The following is a 22,213-nucleotide window of genomic DNA, read 5'->3' as shown; positions in this document are numbered from 1 at the left end:
AGCTTCGCGGTGAAGGGACGCCCTGCCCGGAAAGGCTCTGTTCGCTCTCCTGTCACGGTTGCAAGAATAGGTCACTAGAGAATCGGAAAGAAAGGTCCCGAATGAGGATTAAACCAAGTTCGTGTTAAACTGTTGACGAAACTCTGACCTCCGACGTATGTAACGTTCAAGCGACACTCTGTTGCGGTTCCTTTTCGCTGAGAGGAAGGGGAGACCGGACCCGAGCCCGGAGCCGCCCCCCGGGGGACCCCGAGCTGCTGGGCGCCGGCGCCGCGAGACCCCGTCTTCCCGGGCGTCCCCTCCGGGCCCCAGACTCGTCGAGTCTCCCGTGGAGACGCGTAGATCCCGCGTCCCGGAGGGGGCGACAGGCCGCCGGGGACGTCACGACAAGGGCGTGGCGTATGCAGATGAGCGGGCGCGCTGAGGCTGCCGGTCCCGCCCCGCCGTGGCCCCGGCGCCTCGCGTGCGGAGATCCAGACGCTGCAGGGGTGGTCGTGGGCGTGGGCGAGGCGGGGCCGCGGGGCCTCCAGGGGGCGGGGGCGGGAGGCGGCGTGGCGGGGCGGGGCGGGGGAAGTGACCGTGCGTAAGGAGCGGGGCGCCCGCGGGGGTGCGTGTCGGGGCGGGCCGAGCACCTCATACTTACCTGGCAGGGGAGATACCATGATCACGAAGGTGGTTTTCCCAGGGCGAGGCTTATCCATTGCACTCCGGATGTGCTGACCCCTGCGATTTCCCCAAATGTGGGAAACTCGACTGCATAATTTGTGGTAGTGGGGGACTGCGTTCGCGCTCTCCCCTGGCTTTTGTAGTGGAACGACAGACTGGGGTCATTTCCGGTAAGCCAGCTATTTATGCATTCTCTGTTGGAGGCAGGGTTTTAAACGCTCCACGGCGTCGTTCGTGTTCTTCCTAGGCCAGTGAGGTCGCTGGCAGGATTAGCTGTTCTTCTGGGAGGTAAGCCCGCGCCGTGAATACAAACCACGAACTGCTGGTTGATTTGCTTCTTCGGAGCCAATGTTCTGTCTGTTCGCCACAGACAGAGAGGGCTCCGTCTTTCGTGCTTAGGGCGTGTACACGGTCTTTTAACAGAAGAGGGGGAGGGGGGCGCGTTCCCGTTTCTCTCTGCCCCGACACAGAAAAGTGCGTGTGATGGGAGGACTCCAACAGAGTTTCGCTCCCTGGTTTTAAGGTCTTGAAATGCTCCTATCCCCCCACCGCAGTTTCCCTTTTAAATCAACCACCCTCGTCCCCCCCTCTCCTGTTTTACTGACTGTTTTCCTCCATAGGGCCCCGCTTGAGAAAGACCAGATTGGGCTCAAGTTCCATAGTTTTACTGCGAAACACGAAGAAATCGTGTAAGCTCTGACAAACCAGGTAGACGTCTCACCCAGTCTGAGCCTCAGTGGCTTACAGGCCTGTCCCGCTTGCTTTTGCACTTGCCTCTCCTGCCGTCCTTCCTCCTCATGGCCAAATGGCTCACGCTGCTGCTTCCCGCCCCGCTGTTGACTCCCCAGGCCGTTGCCACCGCTTGGGCCGCTCCTCTTCCCGTCTGGGCGCATAAAGGCTCACCTGAGAGAGCCTGGACTGTCCGTGGGGGACTTTCTCTGCCACCAGGTGTCTTCTTGTGTCGCCTTTGTGTCTCCCAGGCAAGAGATGGTCCGTCAATGGCAATGAAGGCCCCAACTCAACAGCAGTGAATGCAGGGCTGCCTCTTCTTCTCAGAGACCGGCAGCGAGCTAGGGAATCAGCGCTTCAGTTGACCCGGAGGTGCAAAGCAGATCTTGCCGAAGTCCGCCCTGGAGCGGGTAACATACGCTCTTTACTCGGTTTGTACGTTTTGTCAGTGAGAAGGCCCTTGGAGAGTGTGGTCGTTAATGATGAGGATCATGGCTGCCCCTGCCCCAGGGAGAGAAGCCCAAGGTGTCCTGCCCTGCATACTGTTCTAGGTCATCCTCCGGGAAGCATAGGACGTCCTGACTTAATCCGGTCTGATGCCTATCTAAAGTTGTAGGACCACCCAATAACCAGACCCCACTTGCACTGATACCATTTTAATGATTTTTTCATCATCTTTCCTTTGTCTTGTAAAGAAAGCACTCACGTACCTATGCCTCATAAATTTAGCTCTAACCCTCAACACACTGCAGCTCTTACTGCCCATGGGTCCTGTCCCCGTGCCTGCGGCTCTTACTGCGGTGGGTCCTGTCCCCATGCTACTCCATGCCATTCTCTGAATAAGAGAGCACTACTACCAGACCTGGAGAGTCCAAGAAATCTTTTTCGACTCCTCGACTCACCGAACCCGCATCAGTCTACACATTTATATCTGTTTATTAAGCAGCACCCCCCACCCCCCACCCCATATGTAACTGCCGCTTGCAGTCTACTCCACCCCAGCACGCACTCCAAAAACACAAGCAGGGGCCAAGGGGTGTACCTTCCACTGTACCCGCTTCCCAAAAAAAGGCCACCATGGTCGGAACAGAGTCGCTGACGGGTCTGTGGAACACTGCGTAGCTGTCGGCCTGGGACGTGCTCTTTCTTAGCATTTACACTGCACCTTCCCGTCTCCAAAGCACCGGACCAACATTTATTAATCCTCACAACACCCCTGTGAGGTAGGGCAATATGTCCTTTCTAGTAGAGAAACCGAGGCAGAGAGAGGTCCAGACCACCTGCCTGAAGCCGCCAGGGCAGCGCGGAGGGACTGCCCCCGAACCCAGGAGCATGGGCTCTCCATCCCACGTCCGCCCCCTCGGGGCGTCCCATGGGCGTGTTTTCACCGGTGAAGGTCACGCGAAGGACAAAACACACCAGCGAAAAGGACAATCAGCCTTCCAACAGCATCGGGAGCGTCAGTTCAAGAGGGAAACGGGCACCAGCGCCCCAGCGGGCCCGAGAGCACCCACGGGGAAGGCCGGGCCGTGTGACGGCGCCGTGACGCCCAGACCAGGCTCCTTCAGAACGGCCGCGGAGACGTACACACACCCGGAACCCGCCGAGGGCCGACCAACCCAAGTGCCTGTGGTTTCCAAGTGGGCGAAAAGTTAGAAAAAGACAGTGGTGAAATCCCACCGCTAATTTAGTTGTCGACCAGGAACGGCATAACGTTCCCTCACCTTACAAAGGCCAGGAATACTTGGAACGCAACTACTGACGATCGGTGTCCTTTTCGCACCCTCGCTTTCACTCCAACTATTCTAATTCCGCCCTCCGCCCCCCCCCTCACCCCCCCCCCCCCCCCATAAGCGCCGTCCCCGGAAGCAGACCTCCTTCTCTCTCCACCCCAGCGTCTACACTGGCACACAGCTACCAAGTGGCTCGGCGGCAGCTGTCGCACGGCGGATCGGCCGGGCTCGGGATGGAATCCGGCAAACCGGCACAGACCGCCTCTCCGCTCCTGCGTGCTAGAAAGCGCTGTTCTCACCGCCTCCGCCCAGTCCCATCTTCCGTGAAGAGCTCAGAGGACGCAGGGAAGCGGTTCATCCTTCCGTCCAGGGACTGGCGGACTCGGTTCCACGGGCCATTTTTAAAAGGAAGGAGGAGGGAGACACACGCGGACCCGCGCGGTGAAGCCCGGCGCAGGAGCGGATCTCCCAGGGCCCCTCCGAGCGCACGGGGTACAAGGAGCACAGCGGCGGGAGGCGGCGCTGTCATCACTGTTTATTGACAAGAGTCGGTTTAGTCTACAAGTTTAAGGCAAACATACTAACGCATTTGCTGTTCTTCAGAAGTCATACTTATAAAGAGTACATAAAGTCTGTCCCCAAACTTCTAAGAAATGTTCATAATTAAAAATAAGTCTGATTAAGATGCTTTCCAGGATACATGAGTGGTACTAAGGTGGTACACACTGCTTGTTGAAGACAAAATTCAAAGAAAGGCAACGGCCATCTTTATCTTGTTGGAACAATGCGTTTCGAAAGGGTTAAACTTCAGAAATTACGTAAAGGCAAACCAGACTGGCGGCAAAGGAACACTACTCAGGAAAGAAACACAGTTAGAGAGGCTACTGCGAAAGAGGCTGAACTGCGGGCTCCGAGGCGGCGGCGCCCGGGGAGCGCCCCCCTCCCCCCCGCAGCCGCCCGGCCCCCCGCGTCCCTCGGAGGGAAGGAGCCGGGACGCCCTGCCGGCTGGCGCCTGGATTCCAGTGAGCGGGAAAGGCCTAAGGTCATCGAGGAAACGAAACGACGTCTGGAGGAAGGCAGCCCTTTGTGACCGGAAGGTGGAGCGCGGCTTATGTGTCTCCGTTCAACACCGCCAGGCAGTTCTGCAGCAGCTGGAGGTTGCCCTAAACCGGAGGGGAGACGGCGTTAGGACGTGCAGACACCGGAGACGCGGCGAAAACGCACAGCGTCAGAAATCACAGAGCTGTACATCTGCTAAGATAAATTTAATATATACAAATGAGGGTTTGAGGACCTAAAGTTATACAGTGTGTTTCGTGGACGGTATTTTCCACATACCAGAGTCTTCTGTCAGTTTCCATCTAGAGCAATAGTAATGTTTCGAATCATTTATGTCCTAATGAGGGATCAAAGATGCCCTTTGTGTCCAACTGAAACTAGTAAACATCTTCTGAGTTCCTATCCCCTTTCTTTAGCCATTAGAATATCCATCAGCATAGGTTTATAGTTTTTATAAAAACTGTAAGGTTACGGACAATTCTATAAATTCTATAAAATTCACAGCCCTGAACCCATTTGTAAATCACATCAACTGGCATCCAAATTTAGAGACACGTGTAAAGACGAACGTAAGTATAGTCAGCTTACGTTACTCTATCAATGAGGGTGAAGGAAAACCTCCTCCTTAGAGTAGAAAGTCAACTAAAATGTATAAAGAACGATGGAATTAGAAAACGACCACTGGGCAACCAACGTGATAACTGCTTCGGGCAAAAAGTCATGAACGGATGCTAAAAACAGTTTGGGGCTGAAATGCCAACACTGTAGCCGTTGGCTACGTGCAGCTATATACAATTTGAATTTCCGTTCGTTGAAATTAAATAAAAACTCAGTTCCTCAGTCGCACTACCCACATTTCAAGCGTCCGACAGCCACACGTGGCTGGTGGCCACCACCCTGGAGTGCTGACCGGCGATCTCCATCTTTGCACCAAGGTCTATGGGACAGTGCTGGCGGAGTGACGGGGTATCTCCACAGTCCCAAGTGTCTCCCCACAGGACACGGCTTAGTTCCAAAGCGTAAAATAGTAACTTTGCCACTGAGAGACCTGCACACATCACTTTAACCAAACGATCAAAGGGAGCCCTTGCCAGTAAGGCAAGGAAGTGACAGCACGTGCCTCCTGATACGCCGGGGCGAGGAGGTGTGAGCATCGCCTCCGTGGTGTTCCTGCCAAAAGTGCGTGACCCAAACCCAATACTCAGACCCCAGAGGAGGGCAGTCTATGGGCCCCTGCTCCTAACAGCGTCCAGGGTTATGAAGGAGGAAGACTCAGGAACTCTCCCCGATTAAAGAAGTCTAAGAAGACACGTGCGCTGAATGCAACACGTTATCTTGAATTTCCTTTTGCCGTGAAAGACATTCCTGGGACAACGGGTGGAGTGTGGAGACAGGTCTGTGGATCAGACAACAGCATTGTATCAATATTAATTTCCTGATCTTTACAACCGTACTGAGTGTTTAAGAGAATTACTTGTTTTTAGGAAATTCACACTGACGTGTTTAAGAGGGAAGAGGCATCTGTCTGCAACTCACTCAGATGGTTTAAGACAAACCACAGTGTGCGTGGGTGTGTGTGCGTGGGTGTGTGTGGGGAGAGAAAGGGAGGGAGAAGGACACGCAGATGTGCTAACACGCACGCCGGGGGAATCTGGGTGAAGGGCATCCGGGAATTCTTTGTACTTTGCTTACAACTTTTCTGAAGCCTGCAACGAAGTGAAAATAAACACTTCCACATTTTAGGTGTTCAGGTTCCTGTCAGTTTTTGCCAGTGTGACAACAGGACTCTGACGAACGACTTTGAGCCTGCCCGAATTTGTGAAATTATCTGCTTACAGGCGTGCTCCTCAAGCAGGACCGCCGAGTCCTCAGACGCGCACGCGGCGCGGGACACCCTGCAGCCCCTCCAGGAGGGCGCGCCCTCGCCCCTTCCCAGCAGGGCGCTCACCGCGCACCCTCGGCGTCGGCGACGGACAGTTTTTTACTGCCCTTAGCTTACGTTTTATCCTTCCCCAATAAAGACGCTGACTCTGTTTTGAAGGACACAAAAGGGACCTAACCACCGAGTTTTCACCAGATTTCACTGATGTGGCAAGACATTTCCCAGTTGGAACAAATGAAATCCAAAGTGGTTTCAAACCATCTTGCTCTAAGTTTAACCAACAGCCAGTCCTTTGGGAATCACTTATGTGGATTCTGGGACCAAAATGGGACTTTGTTCAGATTTACAAATCAGTAAGAAATCTGAGGGGGGCCCGGCGCCTTGGCCTAGCGGTTAAGTCCCGAGCGCTCTGCTTCCGCAGCCCCGGTTCAGTTCCCAGGCACAGACCTACACCACTCACCAGCGGCCATGCTGTGGCCACGACCCACACACAAAAGAGAGGAAGACTGGCACAGATGTGAGCTCAGGGCGAATATTCTTCAGCAAAAAAAAAGAAAAAAGAAAGAAAGAAAGAAAGAAAGAAAAGAAATCTTAGACATAGAGCAGAGTTTCTCAACCTCAGCACTCTTGACAGTTTGGGCTGTATGATCCTTTCTTGTGGACGTTGTCCTGAGCATTGTAGGCTGTTTACCAGGATCCCTGGCCTCTACCCGCTACCTACCAGTAGTAACCCACCCACCCCGTGGTTGCGACGGGTCTCCCGAGAGGCAAAATCGCCTCCAGCTGAGAGCCCCTGGCCTAGAAGAGCTACCAGAAATTTGAACACAGGGAACACATTTCAGAAAGGACTGGAAAAAGGATAGAATCCGGGAATCAGAGGCTGACGTCAATCTATAATAGGGTCAGCAAACGTTTTCTGTAAAGGGCTGAACAGTAAACATTTTAGTCTTTGAGAGACATTTGGTCTCTGTCTCAGCTACTCAACTCCGCTGTAGGAGCGAGAAAGGAATCAGAGACAGCAGAAATGAATGAGCTTGGCTGTATTCCATCAAACTTTATTTATAGATTAAATCCGGATTTCATATCATTATCACATCACGAAATATTATTCTTTTGCTTTTCTTGTAACCCTTTAAAACTATGAACACCATTCCTGGCTCACGGGCTGTACAAAAGCATTTAGGCCGTGGTCTGCCAAGCTCTCACTGGTCTCTAACAAAATCCTTGACAGTTTACAACCTCTTTCAAAAGAACAAAAACAGTGGACATTAGAAATCAACACCGGCTCGGTAAGAATAAATCGTGCCAAGCTTATCCAAAGATTTTCTTTTGACAGGTTGTTAGACCAGGAAGTCAGACAACACATATCTTGACTTTAATGAGGAATTTAATACTTCTTACAGCCTTCGGGGATAAAATGCAAACGTAATGGTTGACGATAGGAGAAATAGGTGAATTCCTAACTATCTAAGTAACTATAACCAAAGAATATTAATTAATAAGTTAATACCAGTTAGGATAGAAAGAAAGGACGGGAACTAAAACTTTAGCCTTTTTTGGTGCCACGCACTCGACAACTAGATTAACAGTGTCGATTCCTTTGGAACTTAGAAGAGGACATGAAAGAGAAGTCATATAAATTACAAACGTCCATCACTTGGAAGGAAATCACTGGTAAAATAGTCAAATACTCTATGGCCAAATCGAAGTCTCCAAAAGAACTAACTCTATGTGCTGGGCGGAAACCAGCAAGCTAAAACGTAAGAGATGCAAATGTGGCTTGCAATTACATTTTAAAAATCAGATGCTCAGTAAATGAAGAAGTTCTGGAGACCTATTGCACAGCAGTGTGAATATACTTAACGCTACTGAAGTGGACGTTTAAAAGTGGTCACGATGGTAAATTTTGCGTTATGTGTTTTACAACAAAAATGAAAAAAAATTACTAAAAAAAAAATTAAACACACAACTACAGGTTGGCGGTTGAAGAACTGAATTATAAGAAGCAGCAGCAAAATGGCGTGGTTATAAGCCACATGAAGCTGGTGCAATACGGCAGTTAAAAATCCCTCGTCCTCTGCATACAGAACACGTTGTGGGAAGAAACGTGCGGGACGATCAGCGCGCGCACGGGAAGGCGTTTCCATTTCCAGGGCAACATTTCAAAGAGCAATGACAGGAGGGTAATAATATTATGAACAGCTTGTTGAGGTGTATGGGATGAAAAATGTTTAGCCCAAGGATGTCTAGCCTGCGGGGGAGAGGCTGTATCGAGAACGTACAGTAGTCAGATGTCTCAAGGCTGAACCGTAAGCCAAGGAAGCCAAGGTCTCTCTCCTACTTTAGGTGACAAAACTGACCTGTTGGTCAAAGTTACACAGTAGATTTGTATTCATTAGAGAGTGCCCCAGAAATCTTACTAGTTTTAAGCTTTAAGAACTTGATAAGTGTAAATGCTATGAACCTATCGAAAAATAACATTTAAAAGTTGACTTAAAATTTTTAAATATGTATTTATAGTTCTGGGAATTTTGAATACATCTTTACTTTTCAGTCCCTCCGACTGGTGATAGCAAATGTTACATTTCTGAGGGTTTTTTTTTTTTCTTTTAAGATTTTATTTTTCCTTTTTCTCCCAAAGCCCCCCTGTCCATAGCTGTATATTTTAGTTGTGGGTCTCTCTAGTTGTGGCACGTGGGACGCCGCCTCAGCATGGCCTGACGAGCGGTGCCGTGTCCGCTCCCAGGATCCGAACCAGCGAAACCCTGGGCCACAGCTTGGAGCGCGCGAACTCAACCACTCGGCCACGGGGCCGGCCCCAGGGATTTTTTAAAAAGGAAGATCTATTTCTTTTCAACAACTAGTCAAAAACGGATACTGGTTTCCATACTAGGTACTAGAGTTGCAGAGCTGACCGTCAGAGACATTACAGATACTGTTCTTGTGTGAATTAGGGGATCTTTAAAATCCCTCTCCATTCTAAGGTTCTCTATTTTAAAAGTTACTATACGTCTGGGCCAAGCTTTATCTTTATATTAACTACAAGAAAGGGCTTAAGTAGAAGTACACAATACCGTAAAAATCCCTGGAAGAAGGACATTCATTTACTAAAACCAAATATTTTGAAGCAGTGAAATAATCTTGAAAAACGTCACTCCAATTCAGGAGCAGTTCTTACAGGACCCCTGCAGACGGAAACTGCCGCTAAAGGATTATCATCAATTTCCCGACTCGTTTCTAAATCCTAAGTCGCTCAACTCATTCAGTCTTGACTATGACCATACCTTTGCATGCTTCAGTTCTAACTCTGCCAGTTCCACTAAATTTTTTCTGAAGGCGGCAACTCTTCTTGTCTTAAAATCTATAAGTTCTGTGAACAAAGGAGATTAGGATTAACTATTTACTTGACACAATAGTCTAAAGCACGCTTTTTGATCAAAGGTTAACACAACAGTACCTTGTTTTGCAGATTCCGATATTTTTTCAAATTTCTGACAACATAATTGTTGGGACGTTTCAGCCTGCAGAACATCTTTATTTTTCGCTCTGGCTTTATCCAGTGCTTTATTAGCATTTTCATAATCCACTAGCGACCTAGATCTTCGATAGAGCAGGTCCTGTAAAACAGACCTTCACAGTAACATGCGCCGCGTGTTTCTAGAGCTCGCACTCAATCACCACCGCTCCCGCCATCAGCAGAGCTAACGCTTACACAGGGACCACCGCGTGCCGGGCCCTCTTCTCAACAGAGTTTCATATCAGCTTTACTGAGAGATCATCCACATACCACGTGACTCACTCATTCAAAGAACAATCCAACGGTTTTTATTATGCCCACAGAGTTGTGTAACCATCACTCCAATCAACTTTAGAACATCTTTGTCCCCCTAAAAGAGACCCCATATGCGTTGGCAGCCACTCTCCATTTCCTCCCACACCCCCCAGCCCTGGACAACCACTAATCCGCTCTCTGTCTACAAGATTTGCCTACTCGGGACATTTCATTAAAAAATGGAATCACATAATTCGTGGCCTGTTGTGTTTGGCTTTTTTCACTTAGCATCAACTTTCAAGTTTACCCATATTCATTCCTTTTTATTGCTGAGGAACGTTTCGTTGTATGGACATACCACAATGATTCATCCATTCATCAGCTGACAGACATTTGGTTTCTTTCCAGTTTTTGCCCAGTATGAATGATGAGGTTATGAACATTTGTGTACAAATTTTCTGTTTTTTTGTGGGGTTTTTAAAAGATTTTATCTTTTTCCTTTTTCTCCCAAAGCCCCCCCGGGACACAGCTGTGTATTTTTTAGTGGTGGGTCCTTCTAGTTGTGGCATGTGGGATGCCGCCTGAGCATGACTTGATGAGCGGTGCCATGTCCAGGCCCAGGATTCGAACTGGCGAAACCCTGGGTCACCGAAGCAGAGTGCATGAACTTAACCACTCGGCCATGGGGCCAGCCCTGTGAACAAGTTTTTGTGTGGACATGTTTTCATCTCTCATTACTTAGGAGTGGAATCGCTGGGTCACCTGATAACTTTATGTGGAACTTTTTGAGAAACTGCCAGACTGTTTTCCAAAGTGGGTGCACCATTTTACATTCCCACCAACACCGTACGAGGGTTCCAATTCCTCTACATCCTCGTCAACACTTCTGATCTGTCTTTTTGATGAAAGCCACCCACGGGGGGTGAAGTCATGTCTCACTGTGGTCTTGAGTTGCACTTCCCTGATGGCTAATGATGTTGAGCATCTTTTTACGTTTTCGTTGGCCTTTTGTATACCTTCTTTGGAGAGATGTTTAGCAAGTCCTCTGTCCCTTTTTGAATTGGGCTATTTGTCTTTTCATTGATTTAAAGAGTTCTTTATATATTTTGAATACCAGTTGCTTATTAGTGACTTCCATGATTTGCAAATATTTTATCCTAGTCTGTGGGTTGTCTTTTCACTTTTCTTGAGAGTGTCCTTTGACACACAAAAGTTTTCAATTTTAAGAGAGTCCAATTCATTATCGTTTCTTTGGTTGCTGTGCTTCTGGTGTCACATGTAAGAAACCAGCACCTAACTGAAGGTCATGAAGGTTTGTGTTCATGTTTTCTCCTGAAAATGTTATAGTTTTAGCTCTTACATTTAAGTCTTTGATCCATTTTGAGTGAATTTTGATACACGGTATGAGGAAGGGGCCAACTTTATTCTTCCTCATAGGACTATTCAGCCGTCCCAATACCATTTGTGGAAAAGTCTATTCTCTCCCCCACTAAATTGTCTTAGCACCTCTGTCAATCATCAGTTGATTGTCCCAGCAAACTAGGAACACCAGAAACTTCCTCATCTTGATAAAGAACATCTACAAAACACCTACGGTGACATCATACTCCAAGGTGAGAAACTAGAAGCTGTGGAATGGTGCAAGGTTGTGCCACCTCACCACTCCTTCTCAACCACGTCCTGAAAGTCCTGCCTGATGCCATCAGAAAAGGAAATAAGAAATAAAACTTTGTTCACAGATGACACGACTGTTCATGTAGAGATCTGAAAGAATCAACAAAGAAATTCACGGAACTAACAAATGAATACAGGAGGGTTGTAGGACACAACATTAATACACAAAAGTCAAGTGCTTTCTAACACACCAGGAACGAACAAGTGGAATATGAAAGTAAAAATATACTACCATTTCCATTAGCACCCCAGAAAATGAAACACTTAAGTATTAATATAACAAGATAACGTGCAAAATCTATATGAGGAAAACTACAAAACTCTGAGAAAAGAGATCGAAACAAAAGAAATGAAGAGATATTCCATGTTCATGGATAGGGAGACCAATGTTGTCAAAATCAGTTCTTTTCAAGTTGATCTACAGATTCCACATAATCCCAATCAAAATCTCAGCAAGTTATTTTGTAGCTAACAACAAACTGATTCTAAAGTTTATGGGGAGCTGGCCCGGTGGTGCAGTGGTTAAGTGCGCATGTTCCACTTCGGCGGCCCAGGGTTCGCCGGTTCAGATCCCGGGTGGGGACGTGGCACCACTTGGCAAGCCATGCTGTGGCAGGAGTCCCACATAGAAAGTAGAGGAAGACGGGCACGGATGTTAGCTCAGGGCCAGTCTTCCTCAGCGAAAAGAGGAGTATTGGCAGCAGTTAGCTCAGGGCTGATCGTCCTCAAAAAATAAAAAAATAAATAAAAAATAAAGTGTATGCAGAGAAGCAAAAGGCACAGAACAACCAACACAATATTGAAGGAGAAGAGCCAAGTCAGAGAACGAACACTATCTGCTTGACCCCTTTCTATAAAGTGACAGTAATCCAGACAGTGTGGTACTGGTGAGAGAACAGATACATCAACAGAACAGAACAGAACAGAAAGCCCAGAACTAGACCCACACAAATACAGTCAACTGATCTTTGACAAATGAGAAAAGGCAATACAATGGAGAAAAGACAGTCTTTTAAAAAAATGGTGCTAGGAAAATTGGACATCCACGTGCAAAGAAATGAATTTATACACAGACCTTACACCCTTCAAAAAAGTTTCCTCAAAATGGACCACAGACCTAAATGTAAAATGCAAAAGTATAAAACCCCTGGAAGATAACTTAGGAGAAAATCCAGATGACCTTGGGTTTGATAATGACTTTTTAGATACAACAGCAAAGACACGATGTATGAATGAAATAATTGATAACACAGACTTCATTAAAACGAAAAATTTCGGCTCTGCAAAAGACACTATCAAGAGAATGAGAAGACAAGCCATAGACCAAGAAATAATATTTACAAAAGACATATGTGATAAAGGACTGCTATCCAAAATATACAAAGAACTCTTAAAACTCAACAATAGCAAAATAAGTGACCCAATTTTTAACAGACACCTCACCAAAGAGGATATAGAGATGGCAAATCAGTGTGTGAAAAGATGCTCCAACCTCTTATGTCATCAGGGAAATGCAAATTAGAACAACAATGAGATACCCCTACACGCCTGTTAGAATGGCCAGAAACTACAATAACGGTAACACGAAATGCTGGTGAGGATGTGAAGGAAGAGGCACTGTCACTCATTGACGGTGGGTATGCAAGACGGTACAGACACTGGAAGGCAGTCTGGCAGAAGTAAACATACTCTTACGTATGACCCAGCAATTGTGCTCCTTGGTATTTACTCAAAGGAGATGAAAAGTTATGTTCACACAAAAGCCTGCACATGGATGTTTCTAGCAGCTTTATTCACAAATGCCAAAACTTGGAAGATGTCCTAGGTGGTCTGATAAACAAACTGTGATACATCCAGACATTGGAATAATATTCAGTGCTAAAAAGAAATGAGCCATTAAGCCATGAAAAGACACAGAGGAAACTTAGATGCATATTGCTAAGCCAATAAAGCCAATCTGAAAAGGCCCAACTGGATGACTTTCTGGAAAACGCAAAACTATGGAGACAACAAAAAAAATCAACAGGGGTTAGCGGCAAGGAGGATGAAGAGATGGGGCATAGAGGACTTCTGTGGCCGTGAAACTACTCTGTATGATGGTTTGAATGCTGGACAGTCATTACACATTGGTCCAAATGCACAGAACATACAACACCAAGAGTGAACTCCAGTGTGAACTATGGTCTTTATTGCTTGGCTTCTTTCACTTGGCAAAAATTATTTTGCGATTCACCCATGTTGCTCAGTGATGTTTAGTTCTTTCCTTTTCACTGCCGAGGAGCATTCCATCGTCTGGATATGCCACAACTTGTTTATCCACTCACCTGTTGGTGGACATTTGGGTTGTCGCCAGTTTTCAGCTATTACAAATAAAGCTGCTGTAAACGTCTGTGGGGACACGTGCTTTCAAATATCTAGGACTGGAATGACCAGACCATAGGGTAGATGTACATTCAATTCTTTAAGAAACTGCAAAACTTTTCAAAGTATCGTATCATATTCCCACTGACAGTGTGTGAAAGTTCCAGTTGCTATAATTTTTGTCAGAATGTTGTCATTTTAGTCATTCTGATTAAGACGTATAGTGATACTTCATTTTAGTTTTGATTCTTGCAATTAAATGTCAGTTCTATCTTGCAGTTACTAGAAAGTCTGGATTAACCTTTAGGCCATGTTCTAAAAAGTTCTCTACTAACAACTATAGACCATAGTAAAATAATGAATTTAAAGTCTTCAAAAGCGAACAATTCATTTGATCCCAGACCATCCGATGTAAATAGTTCATAAGACACGATGCGATCTAAAGTGATTTGCTGTGGACAGTGTGTCTGCAAGCACTCAAGGTCCTCTAGAGGAGTGAAGAGGGTTACTGGTAACTTGACAAGGAACGAACGAGTGGGATTCAAAGCACCACTGATCCAACGAGAACTTTCTGTACAATAACTCAATTCATAAATTAACACTGAATTTGGCACATCTGAGCCGCCAAGTTTTCAGTGCTTTTTAGATGATTTTGTTAGACCTTTTTTTGGTTAGTAAGAGTTTTAGTTTTGCACACGGACAGACCTCCAAAAGCAAACTTGAGTTGCCTTAAAATAAAACAAATCTTTGATTTATGGCTCTCTTACCCTCAGTAGAGGAGTTACCAAGACCAAATTAGGAATCCTTTAGCTATACTACTGTTATTCGGGCATATCTGCAGGTACTGTACCTGAATAAATATACCAAATTCATTAAAACAAAAAAGTTCCACTCTAGTGTATCAGAAGTTTCTAGAGGAACTTTTATGTGGGGTTATGTGGGGTTCCCTGACCTACAATTGCTAAAAGGAGAAACAGAAAATTCACATTTGAAAATATAATTTTAAATCGAGAGAGAAATCATCTTTAACAATCTGAAGTCTAACAACCTCTAAGAGATCGCGTTTTGTCAAAGAGTCCATTTTAAATGACAAATGAACGATAAAGTTACCTTAGCCGCTTGAGATTCTCTTAAGTAATATTTTAAAAGGTCAGAAAGTTTGAGGTCCTCATCAGCAGACACTCGTGCTTCTATTTTCTGAAGAAGGAGAAAAATTCAGCATTGAGTCAGCACTTACATTCTACACTCAGTGTTTTCTTTCTTAATTACTCTAAAAACAGTTATAAATACCTACAGTATCCATTCCTATTTAATCTAGGTTTTCTTCCCTTCTCCTTTACTAGCCTGTTCCTTTTCTTTGTAACTCTGAGAAAAAGTGAACAGAAAAAAGAAGACGAGATCAAAGGAGATTTGCGAACGGATGGAAGGACTCTCTATTTGACTCAAGTTCTTGGCTGTAAGGAGTTTCAATATCGATAACCTTTCAGCTTCACTTATATTTTCTCTCTTCGTTTCAACAATTGATATGTACACGTGATTCTAAAGTCACAGAGGCTGGCAATGGTAGACTAGGTAATGCAAACCAATCCTCCTGCTGAGCACAACCAGAAAACAGAGTCAAAACATTAGCAAAATGTGTCTGAAGACACTGAAGAGTGACAGACACATGGGGTTAGTCTGAGCTGGGATGACACGGGAAGCAGCCATGTCAGACAAAAAAGGTGAGAACTCTTCCTTCAGCCTGGAGAGAGAGGATAGAGCAGATGTATTACATCAAGCAAATACGACATGGGGACCTTGTGTGGATCCTGATTCAAACAACTGCCACAGGAAAAAGCCACTTATGAGACAACTGGGAACATCTGCATACTGGATATCTGATGACATTAAGGGAAATCATTGATAATTGTATTGGCTGTATTAAAGTTAGGTCTTTTTTCATTCCTTCTTCTCCCCAAAGCCCCCCAGTACATAGTTGTATACTGTAGTTGTGAGTGCCTCTGGTTGTGGTATGTGGGACGCCGCCTCAGCACGACCTGTCGAGCGGTGCCATGTCTGCGCCCAAGATCCGAATCTGCGAAACCCTGGGCCGCCAAAGTGGAGCTTGTGAACTTAACCACTGTGCCATGGGGCCGGCCCCTAAAATTAACTCTTATCTGAACAAAAAGAGAGATGGGGCCGGCCCCGTGGCTGAATGGTTAAATTTGTGCGCTCTGCTTCGGCAGCCCAGGGTTTCGCTGGTTCAGATCCCGGGTATGGACATGGCAACGCTTGTCAAGTCACGCGGCGGCAGGCGTCACTCATATAAAGTAGAGGAAGATCGGCACGGATGTTAGCTCAGGGCCAGTCTTCCTCAGCAAAAAAAGAGGAGTATTGGCAGCAGATGTTAGCTCACGGCTAACCTTCCTCAAACAAAAGAAAGAAAGAAAGAATTGTACCTACATATGACAACATGGATCAATTTTATGTACATAATGTTGAGGGAATGGAATGACACATAGAAAGAATACATACTGTATTTATGTGAAATCTGAAAACAAAGCTAATCTCTGCTGTTAGAAGCTAGGCCAGTGGTTACCCTTGCAGGAGGGGGTGACTCAAAGGCAGCTGAAGGAGGCAGGGCATCTGGCTGCTGGTAATATTCTATTTCTTGATCTGGGTGTTCATGACATGGGTGTGTTGAATGTGTAAAATTTCACTGAGCTGTACACGACTGCTATGCGCTCTTTCCTATATATAGAATACACTTCAATAAAACGTTAGAAAAACTTGAAGCTTCTTGAAAAATATGATTAATGGAGAAATAAACCTACGGAACTTCTTAACCTAACAGATAAGAGCACAGACACAAAGTATATTCAAAATTGATGTAGAGAAATTTCGATAACATGCTAGACAGATGTTGGGTGCTTTGAACTATGGCTCCCCTTCTTCCCTGAGAAGGAGGGTACGTGTCCCCTCCTCCTGAATCTGGGCTCTAAGGCTGCTTGACCAGTACAGAAGTGATGCTGTGCAAGTGCCCAGGCCCAGGCCTTAGGAAACGAGCAGCTTGCACTTCCCGGCTTTTGGGATGCTCCCTTTTGGAAGCTAGCCAGCATGCTGTGAGGAAGCTTAAGCAGCTCCGTGGAAAAGCCACATCTACGTCTTACAGTCACCAGCCCTAGCAGAAGTCCCAGCTGACGGCCAGTATCAAGTCCCAGACATAGGTGCCTTCAGACAATTCCGGCCCCCAGCCTTCACGTGTCCTCTGTCGAGGCCCCAGACATCAAGGAGCAGTCAAGCCCTCTCTGCTGTGCCCTTTCTGAACTCCTGACCCCCAAACCCATTAGCAGAGTAAAATGGCGGTTGTTTCAAGCTACTGATTCTAGGATGGTTTGTTACATGCAATAATAACCAGAACAACATGCAAACACCAAAGCCAATACGGGCCGTGTGGCTATGGAAATGTGCCACCCAGATCTCCTTCAAGAGAAACTGCAGGCTGCACGGACACAGTTCATCGAAAGCCTGACTGCAGTCTCCCTGGATCCAGAACCAGGTTCTTATGAAGGTTCCCTCCATCCTCCCCTCCTGGCCTCGGTGCCAATGTCACACAGCCAATGACGGAGCACAGGGGTAGCAGTGCCGGCCCACTCTTGCCTGGTGCAGAATTCCTCTCACGGGTGACTGTGGCTCAGGGACTCCCATCTGACCTGGACAAAACTTTCTGAAAACTGCACCAAAGTCGGAAACTCTTCCTACCCAGCCCTCCTTCCTCTGCGCTCTCCTTTCACAGGGGTAGACCTGCACTGTGCCTGAAGGCTCTTCCCGTCTACTCCTGCTCCTTCCCCTCTTTCTCCATAAATCTCTTGTACTCTAATCCCACCTCAACATCTGCTTCTGAAAGAATTGACTCATAAGGCTATTTTGTGATAGATCCCTCGTCTCTTGATGCAAAAGCACAGAAAAACAATGATACCTTCCCAGAAAATGCTCATTGAATAAACATCAAAGGCAGAACAAAGGGCTATATGGACCCTGGTATAACAAGAGTGAGGTATTTAAGGACTTTTTCCTTTGTGAGAGAACTTCTCCTTTCTTTCTTTCTTTCGTTTTTTTTTTTTTTTTTTGCTGAGGAAGATTTGCCCTGAGCTAACATCCATGCCAATCTTTCTCTATTTTTGAGTATGTGGGCTGCCAGCACAGCATGGCCACTAACAGAGTGGTGCCGGTCCATGCCCGGGAACTGGGCCCAGGCCACTGAAGCGGAGCATGCTCAACTTAACCACTAGGCCACCGTGGCTGGCACCGAACACCTCCTTTTCCTTTATTTATCTCCACCACATCACTCAATTGACAAGGTCATGCCGAAATCAGCTTTCTGCAATGGACTAGCCACCACCACTCTCAGCTAAGCACCACTAAGCATCTAATAAACATTTTCACTATTCTATCAACTGATCAAAAATGTTAAATATTATTATATTATTGTACCTAAGACCAATCCCTGAAAACCAAGACTATGCTAATATTAAATTATTACTACTGTGAATGAAACCTCCTGCAGTTGTACACTTGCCTCATATTGATACAACTCACTTTCTTTCTTTCTTTCTTTTTTTTACACAATTCAGTTTTAAACCAGTCTTTCACGGGAAATCAAAAGCAATACAGTCTTGGTAAAATTATAATGAATCTAAGACTTCCTTCGGGCTTACAAAGTCGCAGAAAAGCACAATTCTTCATAAAAATAAACCCAGTGTCCGTAATTAACGTGTTTTCTGATCAAAAATGTGAACTTTTGCACAAACACCAAAAGGCCGTAACAAAAATCCAATTTCCTGAGCAACTCGAAATGTTCAAGTCTAAATGTGTCCCTTCATCCTGAAGTGCAACGCGTCTTCCTCAGTAAAGTTAAACACAGCCACAAGGTGAACACGACTGGACGCAGAGGTCTACGCTCCCAAAGGGTAATTAATGGTACTTACTCTTGTTTTATCAAACAGTTCTGAAACTTTGAGAAAAAACCTGGAAAGGAAAAATACTTCATCAGAAGCTACCTCTGAAAGAATTTTCCATCTCAAATGTTCAGAGAAGGTGCCCCCAAACCACATTGCTAATGGACATTCTCGTCTCATTACGAGATCGGATGGTCTTGTTCACTGCAGATGACATTCAGCTCCACAAAAATCTCTCCACCTCCACCCAGGGGACAGATGCTTGAAATCTGCTGTTACGGAAAATCTTCTCATTTCAAGAGGACAGTCTAAGCCATACATTAAACTTCACAATTTGTCCTGATATTCTTTAGCAATGTGCCACATAAAACTAAATAAAGCGTACACCTTCAACATTATCACAGAAGCACAGAAGGGTCACATCCAAAGAGACGAAAGGCTGATTTAAAAGGAAAACACTGCAGCCGGGACAGTTCTTGAAGTTATTTGAATGCTATGTTTTAAACATTTTCAGATAGAGCTGCTTTGTTTTGGAAAACAAAGAAATGGATGACCAGTCTCTGTCTCAGAATTCACTTTCACTTTTAACTAAACAGCCTCTCTGTCAAATGCTGGCACCAAGTAAAAAATATCCCAACGCCAAACTGTTAAAGGATATTCTGTAAAAACCTGTAATTATAGATGACATTATAATTGGATTCGGGCAAATACTTTGAAAGCAAAAGCACAATCTGATGAACTCTGCTTTATTGAAAAGAACTTGCTTTGACAGGTTTATGTCAGATAACACGTGGCAAGGTTGACTTGTTTCCTCTAATCAAATTCTTAACAACTAACTCTTCGGGAAGGTAGCCTGTTAATTAGTGTAAGCGATGGTACCTTGCTCTGCAGAAAAACTTGGATCTTCTCTGTCTACTGAGACAGGATAGACTAGACAAAAGTTCAGGATGTGGTCTGGAGACAGACATGGACTATGAAAATAGTTTTCCCACTTAAAAACGTTTTACAAATATGTTTGAATTATTTTTCAATGAAGAGCTGAGTTTAAACAATATTATGGGAGCAACTAAAATGAACTACAGTTAGACTAAAATTAAAGTGGAAAACTAGCATAAAGTAAGCAAAGGACAGCTGTGTAAGCAAACTTCTAGAGAGCTTTTCTACACTGACGTGCCACCACCTTCCCATCCGGCTGCCCCTAGGACGCTCTAACACTCACTCAGCCGGGAAACTGGAAGAGCCGGCCTCTGGAAAAAGGGCAAACCGATAGCGTCAAATTTGACTTTAAAAGTGAATTTGGGCTCCAATGAAATACACACATATATATTCTACTTCCAAAATAGCCTTTCTTATTTATAATAAGCTTTATCAAACCTAACAACATTTTGACATAAATTCTATCTGCCTCTCTCTCTCTCACACACACACAAACACAAATCAGCCCGTTTTCATCAAATCAAACATTGTAAATGTTAAAATTATACGTTAAAGTCCATTTTTATTTCTCAAATTTAAAAAATGAGAGAGAAAGGGAGGAGGAAAAATGACGCTGACCCACGTGTCGTAAGAAGCTCCTTATTATCAATGTGTTTGGATAAAAATACTCCAAAATGCCTGCTGGGTCAGAAGCATTGTGTGTGCCCAGGCTGCCAACAAAAGTTTTCTGTTTTATGCATATTTACGGTTTTTAATTAGAATCCTTACTTGCATATATCTGTAGAATCCTGAGTTCCTAAAGCATATAACGAAGAACCAATTCTATTGTAATCATCTGCGGCACCTAGAGAAAAAGTTTTAAGAATTTAATATATTTATTCATTGATTCAAAAATACTTACTGAGCCTGTCAAACAATGTGTATGTGATACGAGACACCCGCAGTCTAGTGAAGGAAATGACAAACATGACTCTAACACAGTATGAGGAACATTATACTAGATGGAGGTACAAACTAGTTTGGGAGCAGAGGAAACACGATTCCCCGAGTGAGTCGGGCGAGGATCTGAAGACACTACAGAATGAGCTGGAGCTTGTGGGACGAGCAATCTTTACCGGGCAAAGTGGAGGGGAGAGCATTTTGGGTGAAGGGAAGAGCATGGGTAAAGGCCAGGGAGATTTGACAGAGCAGAGTCTGCTCAGAGAGCCTTCTGGGAGTATGGCCTGCAGGGTCGGAGGGCAGTGCAGGGAGCTGCAGACAGAGAAATAAATTGGAAGCAACTTGGGGAAGAAAGGGTTTTGTACGCCATGATAAAGACTGCATTTGAAGTTGCGGGAACAGGTGTTATTAAACAGTCCTACAGCATAGTGGTGGTAAAATCAACCCGATAACGATTTTAGACAACCAATGCTGCTTCCCAGAGTAAAGACTAGAAGTAGAGAGACACAAAGGGAGGGTGAGCAACTAGGAAACTGCTGTGTCAGACACAGAGGGTCAGGATGAAGACCGTGGGAAGGGTGAGAGCAGAGAGAAACCCACAAAGCTGAAAGATACGTAGGAAGTGAAATAGGCAGGATTTACACCCAGTCCCTGAGGGAGGAGGGGAAATGATGGCATGTGGCAAGCTAGATGAATGGTGGCACACTACCCTTGGGTGCTGGGAAGCCAAGTATTCAACTTCAGCACAATACTCTTCCTAGGGCTCGCCCCACAGGACAAGGCGCTTGTTGCGAAAAGATTATAACGGATGCTTCTACTGGTTTCAGAAAAAGGACTGTGCAGTGCAATGCCTACTGCCTGGGGTCCAATCCCAGCTTCCCGAAAACCAGCACATCACTTAACTTGTCTATGCCTCAATTTCCTCACCTGGAGATGGGAGATAATGATAGTACCCACTTCCTGTAATTATTTGGAGGATTAAATGAGTTAATAAATCTTACTATGGTACCTAGCAAATAGCAAGTACAGTACTATACAAATGTTTGCTATTATTAATTAATAACATCCAAGACATGCCTACTTTGAATGGAAATTCCCACGTATACTAGCAGTAGTTTTACAGGCTTTCATGTGTTTATTCTCTAACAAAAGAGTAATTCTTATACTTGTGTTGTACAAAACCATGTTCAACTGATAAATCTGAAATTTAGTGACTGTTTACTGTACTTAGTGTTAGTCAAAACACCTATTTTAACATCTGTGGACGGTAACTTTTGTAGGTGGGACTCCTTCCTATTATCTTAACCTCCAAGTTTCATTTAAAAAATAAGTAATACCTAAAAATCACTTAAAGGTTGGTTTATCAAGAGGCAGGAATCAAAAACGAGTTTTGTGTTTACTATCGAATACATTAATATTTTATGCTTAAGTTGGCCCTGAAAGTACTTTTTAGAGAAAGAAATTCCAGGATTCTAATAACACCTGGCTCTGAGAACATCACCCTCTTCACATTATTATGTGATCA

The 22,213-nt window shown here is 45.3% G+C and overlaps 1 protein-coding gene and 1 non-coding gene across 2 annotated transcripts; one reads left to right on the top strand and one right to left on the bottom strand.

Annotated features, from left to right (window-relative positions):
- The first annotated feature begins 635 nt into the window (after window positions 1-635).
- On the top strand, window positions 636-799 carry LOC139078580 (U1 spliceosomal RNA). The gene has a single exon (XR_011531596.1). It is a non-coding gene; the product is annotated as a U1 spliceosomal RNA (small nuclear RNA).
- Window positions 800-3,643: 2,844 nt separating this feature from the next.
- Window positions 3,644-20,615, bottom strand: LOC103543400 (sorting nexin-6; the record flags this gene model as incomplete). The annotated part of the gene is made up of 6 exons (XM_008510280.2): window positions 3,644-4,291; window positions 9,354-9,439; window positions 9,527-9,686; window positions 14,987-15,073; window positions 18,844-18,883; window positions 20,518-20,615. Coding segments are annotated over 6 exons (525 nt in total), but the record flags the coding sequence as incomplete, so codon positions are not given.
- Window positions 20,616-22,213: the final 1,598 nt, after the last annotated feature.

The sequence above is a fragment of the Equus przewalskii genome, chromosome 1, assembly GCF_037783145.1.
Source record: "Equus przewalskii isolate Varuska chromosome 1, EquPr2, whole genome shotgun sequence".
Lineage (NCBI taxonomy): Eukaryota > Metazoa > Chordata > Mammalia > Perissodactyla > Equidae > Equus > Equus przewalskii.
This window is presented reverse-complemented; position numbering and strand designations above follow the sequence as displayed.